The sequence below is a fragment of the Kryptolebias marmoratus genome, linkage group LG7, assembly GCF_001649575.2.
Source record: "Kryptolebias marmoratus isolate JLee-2015 linkage group LG7, ASM164957v2, whole genome shotgun sequence".
In the NCBI taxonomy this organism is placed as follows: Eukaryota; Metazoa; Chordata; class Actinopteri; order Cyprinodontiformes; family Rivulidae; genus Kryptolebias; species Kryptolebias marmoratus.
Window position 1 is genome coordinate 3,630,526 of NC_051436.1, and position 7,973 is coordinate 3,638,498.

A 7,973-nucleotide genomic window follows, 5' to 3' on the forward strand; every position below is an offset into this window, starting at 1 on the left:
CGTTCCCCGCCCTCTTCACCCTCTTCCTCCTCGCCTCTGTAAAGCGTAAACACACATTTGTCTCTGCACAAAAACTCAAAAGGAGGCGAAGAGGAAAAGCAGCTAAATCAGCCTGAAGAAGAGCAACCCCCCCCCGCCGAGGCTCCGAGCCGAGTCAGAACAGCACCGGCCCGATAACGGGGCGGGTCGGGGGTCCTTTAGGTGCCCCTGGACGTCTCTGAGGATTTGGCAATAAAACACTTTGGGGGTTTTTCCCCCCTGAAAACCTCCAAGTGTGCAAATGAGGGGGACGGCGCCTGTCCTCTCCGTGTCCCCCCCCCCCCCCCCGGGGACTAAGGAGGTTCTGTTCCTGGTCTTGTGGACTCCTTCTTTTTGTTTCAGCCACTTAAAGAGCTACATGCCCATCCCACCCCCTTCAACTTCTAGGAACATAAACTAATCTGGTTTTTTTGTTCGGTTCTAAAAGGATAAAAAAAACAGCAGATTTCACCGAGTCAGTATTTATTAAACCAAAATGGAAAATCCATGTGAAAAACTGAGTTCTCCTCAGAGCTCCTTCAACCGGCAGGTCTCCTGTAGGACTGTATCAGTATTTCTAATGGTTGTGGAGGTTTTGGCCCACTCTTCTTTGCAGCATTGCTTCAGCTCGGCTCTCCGAAGGGTCAGGGTTTCGTTCTTGTCTTTTTTGAGCCGTTCTGTCGTAGATCAGTTGCTGCGTTTTTTGGATTGTTGTCCTGTTGAGTCCAACAAGCTTCAGACGTCCTCACGTTTGACTCCAGGACAACGGTCCCCCAAACTTTAGAACCTGTAACCCACAAACGAGCAGCAGCAGACGCTCCTGACCCCAAAGATCTTCGGTTGACGTCTTCAGGCCCAATGAGAACTCGTCGCATTGTAACGACCGGTTTTTTTATCTCTTGGAAAACAAAAGAACGTCATGATCAACCGTTTTTAAATTTAATTTGTGTCTGAAGACCCTAAAGTTGGTGCTTTGCGGCCCTTTTGGGGGTACCGACCCCAACTTTGGTTTACGGAGGAGTTCATGGTCACCTTAGCAACAAGGAGCCCAAACCATCAGCCCTCCACCACCGTGCTTAACAAATAAGACAATGCATTATGGGTAACCACCTCCACTTCAGTCCTTCGGTTCCTTCAGACGAAACTTTTCAAACCAAAATCGTTTCAGACGAAAGCCACACTCAGGTCGTTTCTTTGTTGACCTTTAACCTTTTAGCCGAGGCTCTCATTCTCCTGAGGATTGCACAGTCTGACCTCGGGGTGAGTTTGCCGGGGCGTGAACTCCCGGGAGGATTAGCAGCCATCTCAAACAACCTTTCTCTCTGATGGACTCTTAGAGGTCCTGTGACCCCGCCCCCCAGGCTGACGGGCTGCTTCTCTGAGGTCACTGCTGATGTCTTTCCACCCTGGCGTTGTGCTAACACACCTGTTTTCTCCAAAGCAGCGAGACCTGCTGCTTTACTGGAGGCGATCAGTTAATCAATCCATCTGATCGTTGGCATCTGGTGCTTCTTGCTCCTCTGGGAACATTAGTTTTTAACCTTTTGACTCTGTTTAGGTTTAATAAACATCAACGTGGTGGAATCTGTTGTTTTCACTCACCTGAAGTCAGATTTGAATTCCTTCCAACCCGGTAAACACCAGACTGGCTTCGAACAGAATCTGTTAAATGGTTATGGTTTTATCACATCCAGACAAATACACTTAAAAAGTCATTTTTTTCTAACTTTACATTATATCACTGCCCTCTGCTGCCTAAAACGCTAAACTACGCTCAGTTCAGTGACGGTCAGGAAAGATGGAGTTCAAGTTTTTAGAGTTTTAGATGGTGACATCGGAGCAGGAGTGTGATTTATTCAAAAAACAATAATTCAAAACCATTAAATGTTGTATAAACTTAAAAACATGGTGTCTGATCGTTGTTTCGGTGGTGAAGCGGATGTTCCGAGGCCGACCACGGCCAGGTGGGCCGGTCGGTTTGGGGAAAGTCTCATCTGGTCCGCCTCAGCGTTGTCCTCTACGGGAAGGGGTCATCGGGCGTGTAGTTAAAGCTGGCATCCAGGAACACCGCCAGCGTTCCCAGTGTGGTGATGACGACGAACAGCCACAGGAAGAGACGGTCCACCACCAGGGCGATGAACTGCCAGTCTCCCGTCATCTGCAACGCAAACAGAAACACCGACTCAGCGTTTTCCCTCCCCCCGCGTGGGGGGGGGGAACAGGGCGGGGCGGAGGCCGGCTTGGTGCTCACCGAGTCGTCCGTGTCCTGCTTCCTCAGCTGCTCTGCGACGTAAGTCACGGCAGCGATGGCCGATTTCAGGTTGGGAGGGAGGATCAGGCAGAGGCGGTCGGAGTCCGGCAGCCGCTGGAGGAGAAGCGAGCTCTCGCACCTGGAACGAAACCCAGAGAGGAAGAGGAGGAAGAGGAGGAGGACAGGGACAAGGACAAGGAGGAGGAAGAGGAAAAGGAAGAGGACAAGGACGAGGAGGAGGACGGGGACAAGGAAGAGGACAGGGAAGAGGACGAGGAAAAGGAAACGGAAGAGGAAGAGGACAAGGACGAGGACGAGGAAAAGGACGAGGACAAGGACGAGGACAAGGAAAAGGACAGGGAAGAGGACAAGGATGAGGAGGAGGAAAAGGAAGAGGTAAAGGACGAAGACAAGGAAAAGGAAAAAGACGAGGACAAGGAAGAGGAGGTGGAAGAGCAACTGTTTCAGGCTAGAAGAAGAAGCTTAACTCGACCACATTACTGGGTTAAATTCTGGTTCTGATCCAGATTAAGATCCGGATCAAACTGTGTCCTCGGTGGAGGACTGGACTCTCCGAGGACTTCTAGTTGCACCTAAGTTTGAACTCGATAGATTCGTAACTTTCTCAGTTTTATTTTCTTCACCACGGTGAGGCGGTGTGAAACCTGCTGAGTCATGCTTTCAGCAGGACGAGTTTTCTTACCTTCCTCTCCAGACGAGGTCGTGGTTGATCTTGTGGATGAAGTACTCTCCTCCCGGCTGGTGTCCACCGGCGCTCAGGGGGGGCGAGCTGTCCCTGTCAGGCTGCTCCTCTGGTTTGGGCCTCATCATGCCGATGTATCTGGGCAGGACGTGAATGAACACCTGAAAACGTGTGAGAAGTCACCGAAGCTGGGTGTCGCAGCGTTACCGAGCTGGCGCCGATGGACTCTCAGTACCTTTCTGACCCAGTTTGGCATGATGTGGGTGCTGGGCGTTCGGTGGTGCAGGTTGAGGACGACCACGCTCAGGATGACGGAGAAGGTGACCAGGATCATGGTGAACATGACGTAGTTGACGATGATGGGGATGGCGAGGGACGTCTCGGGGACTTTGTCGGCCAGCAGCAGCATGAAGACGGTGAGAGCGATCAGGACAGAAATGGACAGGGTCATCTTCTCTCCTGCGGACGGAACAACCGGAAACCTTCATGGGGTTTGCACCGGAGCTGGAAATACTTTTTTAAATGGGAATATTGCTTAAAAACATGACCCATAAACGCCCCGTTCTGTGATGAGAAGATGAAGCGTTTTTAACACATTTCTGGGAATAAAACCTTCAGATTTCTGTGATCTGATGTGTGGAGAAGCATCTGCTCGCAGAACAGCTCTGGATGCCGACAGTCAACAAAGACTTCAGCTGTTTTTATTTGAAGAAGTGACTGACGGCACCGTAATTAAAATGTCTTTCGTCACTAATCCTCCCAGGATCTGATGAGGGGAAGATGTAGGATCTTAATACCAGCAGGTTGTTGCAGTCTGACTCACAAATGCTCCAAAATTTGGCTAATTAGTCCTGGCAATTTTGTACCGTGTACCGTACCTCTATAGCACACGTGTCAAACTCAAGGCCCGCGGGCCAGATCTGGCCCTCTGTAACATTTCATCCGGCCCTCCAGTCTGGTTCAGATCGAGTCTCTGATTCTTATTTTGCTTAAAAAAAAACTGAGCCTAATTCATGAAGTTTTCTCTGACAGTGACTTAGAAGCCAACAATATATAGTTTTAATTTCTGTATGATCAGGTTTTTGTTGATGGCTTTTTTAAATCTGTTTTAATATTAAAAAAATAATTTAAAAGCTGAGTGAGGCGTAAGAAATGACAGCTAATGATGAGCTTTTAAAGTTTGATCTATTTGTCTGTGTTCATTAAAGTCTGTTTGCTCTAAATTCTGTATAATCTGTAACTGGGAAAAGGTCGTTGATATTTCTATATGACTAATTTGACATAATGAATCTAAAACCAATAAATTTACGTAATTTTTAATAAATATGGATCGTGATCGGCCCTTGGCTAGGACCAAATTTTTAATTTTGGCCCCCTTGCGTCTCTGGGTTTGACACCCCTGGTCTATAGGGTGCTCCGGATTATAAGACGCACCGTCAATGAATGGTCCATTTTCAAACTTTTGTCATATAAAAGGCACACTGTCATTTTTTGAGAAAACTAAAAGCTTTTAAGTATATTTTATATGTCTGTCGGGGACGCCGGTGATTGACCAGAAACGGTAAAAAGGCGTAAAACCTGGAAGGAGCAGCGTAAGGTTTGTGCTCTCTGAGGGATCTCGTTATGGTGCTCTTATTGGGGACACTCTTACGGCCGTCGTAATCGAGCCGGAACACGTTCGGTGCGCTGACCTGCTCCGGGAGGAAGGTAGAAGACAAATATCGCCAGGACGCTGGTGAGGATGCAGGGTACGATGATGTTGATGATGTAGAAGAGCGGCTTCCTCTCGATGATCAGGTAGAAGGTGATGTCCTCGTAGAGGCCGTCCTTAACGTTCTTCCTCGACGGTTTGTGACAGATCGCCCACTCTCCGTTCTCTGCGATTAAAATAAATAAAATAAAATAAACTCAGCGGCGCAGTCGGGACAGGATTAAATCTTTCGGGAGTAGAAGTGTCTGATTAGCTTGGCACCGACCGGTGAAGGCGTTCTCATCTATGACGATTTCATGGATCTCGGTGCCGTACTCGTCCAGGTAGTACTCCAGGCTGACCTCCGAGGCGTCATAGGTGTACGAGCGGAAAACCATGCTGCAGTTTTGCCAGTCAAACGGAAAGTATGCCACCTACAGATGTGCAGTACTTCCTCTTTATACATGAAGTCAAGATATTATCCACCAGCTGGACTTTAGGTTAAGAAATGAATGAGTGCAGACAAGCTGTTGGAGGGAGTTAGGACAGTTAAAATTCATGAATAAAACTCTTCTGACATTAAAGATCTAATCTCTTCTGTGCGCGGCCCTTCGACTGTTTAAGTTAGATATTATTTCCTTGTTTTAGTCCCACACAAACACGTGGCGGTTGGTTAGGATCTGATCCCTTCGACAGTACCTCTATAGAACAGGAGCTGCGGTAAATGGCCGGTGGCAACCAAACGACCATCCCGTTACTGTAGACCAGGACGTTGACGTACAGAGCCACGTCAAACTGTCCATCGTTACTGTGAGGGGGACAGAGTTCATGTTAGGGAGCGTCCCCTCCGCGTCCATGTGTCACACAAGCATCTGAACACGCTTACTGCAGAGGCAGAGGTCATCTAATGTCACGTTTTATGGACTCAACCAGTTTTGGCTCATTTGAGATAATAAATAATGAAAGAAAAATCTGTTCTGTAGCCATAAAGAAACATACAACACAGCAGACAGCAGACAGCAGACAGCGCAATCTCAGTTGGGAGAATCAGGGAGAAATTCTAATTAAGGAGTCAAGCTAACAGCTACTGAGAGCCAAGCTAACACCTATGTAGAGTCAAGCTAACAGCAACATAGACTCAACCTAATAGCTACACAGAGTCAAGCTAAAAGCTACAAAGAGCCAAGCTAACAGCTATATGAACCTAAGCTAACAGCTACATAGAGCCAAGTTAACAGCTACAAAGAGCCAAGCTAACAGCTACATAAAGCTAAGCTAACAGCTACACAGAGCCAAGCTAACAGCTACATAAAGCTAAGCTAACAGCTACTCACAGTCAAGCTAACAGCTTGGCAACGATAGATGACAACACAAGAGAACTTTCGGCTGCTTACTTGTTTATAAGATAGATGTCCGGACGCCACACCTTATTGGGAGGAATTCTCAAAACTGTGATGTTATCGTACTCCTCAGGGCTCCAGGACAGCCTGTAGTCTGTCCAGTTCTGGGACGGATGGAGAGGAAGAGGACGGCAGCATCGAAGCAGGAGAAACAAATAAGTTGAGACGCAGGGAGACCTTTAAGGTAAAAACCCCAAACACAGACAAAGCGTCTGATCTGTTGTAAAGAACGAATCGTACCAGATTCATGAAGACGTTGGTCGTCATCTCGCCGTTCTTCTCATTCTGTTTTGAACCAAACAGGAAGAGAATGTGATGCAACATTTACCGAACAACTTATACTTCTTCAAAGAGACTGAGCGGATTATTGGACGTCTTCACCAAATGCAGCAACAGGATTTCATTAGACTGCCTTCAAACCATTTGACTTTAAATGGAAGGAAGACCAAAGTGGTTTTAGAAACACGAGAGCTGGTTGTGTTTACCAAGCTGATGAGCTGGATCAGGGTCATCCCCACCCGCACCGTCACCCTGTCCGCCCAGTGACGAGCCGGCCGGACCTTCATGTTGTAGTCCTTAAACAACTTCTTATGAAGCCTCCGCTCCGTCTCCGAGGCTCCTGGGTGAAAGAAATCCAAACGAATGGGAAGTGAGGGCGATGATTCGATGGCCCGCTTATCGAATCTTATCGCTTTAAGCGTGCGTGAGATTCTGTGGACATCAGGACAACAGATCATGTTTTTGTTCTCCGTGGATCGACGAGTCCCACCTGCTGTGGTTCGGCGTTTGATTCGCACCGAAACGACAAGCTAAAAATACCACCTGATCCCACCGGCGGCACAGACGGCTGATCTTTGTGTTTGCTTTTCTTTTTTACCTTTTTGACCTTTCAGTTAAAGGAACTGAACGAGATCCGTTCAGTTCCTTTAAACTCCTCCTTCTCATTGACGTCCGCTTCACCATAACCACGACGGTTTTGTCTTCTTAAGCTACGTTAAGCTTTTAGCTGCTATTCTGTCAAATTCAACTTTAACACTTCAGTTTTAGCGTCTTCAGTAAATTCCAGTGAAGTCGTTCAGCGCTCAGCATCGGAGGTTTCTGGTTTTAAAGGATTTTAAGACTCCAGTAAAAGTCCTGATTAATCTGGTTGTAGGTGAAGGTGGAGCTGATTGCAGCCGGAGGTCGAAGGTCAAACTCCTTCCTACAATTACGCCCAGTTTCCTGTATGTTTTAGTTTCACAGTTTGTAAGACAAACTAAAACTACAGTGAGTCGATCAAACATTTGCAAATGAAGCAACAGAAACGTTCCTTACCGGTAAAAGTGAGACAAATAAAACCACCAATGACGAGAAGCACGATCATCTTCACACTTTTAGGTTTTATCCTCATTTGTCCCACGATGGCAGCCATGACATCTTCGTGGACTTTTCCCGTCTTGGCGAAAGGTCTCAGGTTTTATTTTATGCCGTCTCCCGAAGCTCTTTCAGTGGGACGTCACCTCCGTCCCAGCAGCTTGTATCTTTGTGGCCGTGAATCTGCGACCTGATTGGGCGTCCGTGCCGGGAGTCATGAGAAGCTGTGGAATGTGTTTGTACTGGGAGGCCTGCGGTGGCACCTGTTGGCGCTCGCCAATCTGAGGTTAGCGCTGTGGGGGCGGCGTGGAGTGGAGGTGGTGGTGGTGGTGGTGGGGGGTTGTTGGACGGGGTCGTGACCACCGAGATATTTTGGGGAGCACAGAACAAGTCGGCTGGGCAGAGCTGATTTTGTTTTTCTGAGAACAGAGGAGGACCGGAGGCTTGATGGAGATGAAGAGGACCGCGGCTGGTCCTCCTCTCTTCATTCCTCGTCCAAATTAAATCAAATCTTCTCGCCTTTTTTCATCCCTCAGCTGCCATTTCCCAATGGTTGTG

General features: G+C 47.9%; 1 protein-coding gene across 1 annotated transcript; it reads right to left on the bottom strand.

Annotated features, from left to right (window-relative positions):
* Positions 1–1,072: 1,072 nt before the first annotated feature.
* chrnb1l (cholinergic receptor, nicotinic, beta 1 (muscle) like) lies at positions 1,073–7,473 on the bottom strand. The gene is made up of 11 exons (XM_017436043.3): positions 7,377–7,473; positions 6,548–6,681; positions 6,303–6,347; positions 6,057–6,166; positions 5,362–5,470; positions 4,949–5,096; positions 4,664–4,849; positions 3,208–3,431; positions 2,973–3,133; positions 2,270–2,408; positions 1,073–2,176 (listed from the first exon to the last, which is right to left on the bottom strand). The coding sequence occupies exons 1-11, from the start codon at positions 7,471–7,473 to the stop codon at positions 2,036–2,038; spliced, it is 1,494 nt and encodes a 497-aa protein (XP_017291532.1). The 3' UTR covers positions 1,073–2,035.
* Positions 7,474–7,973: the final 500 nt, after the last annotated feature.

Bases quoted from the DNA above. Each gene is read 5' to 3' on its own strand.
- chrnb1l (XM_017436043.3), bottom strand. From the start codon at position 7,473: ATGGCTGCCATCGTGGGACAAATGAGGATAAAACCTAAAAGTGTGAAG. The intron at 6,682-7,376 runs GTAAGGAACGTT...TCTTTCACCCAG, and splicing joins TATTTGTCTCACTTTTACCG to GAGCCTCGGAGACGGAGCGG. The intron at 6,167-6,302 runs GTACGATTCGTT...CATCCGTCCCAG, and splicing joins CCAACGTCTTCATGAATCTG to AACTGGACAGACTACAGGCT.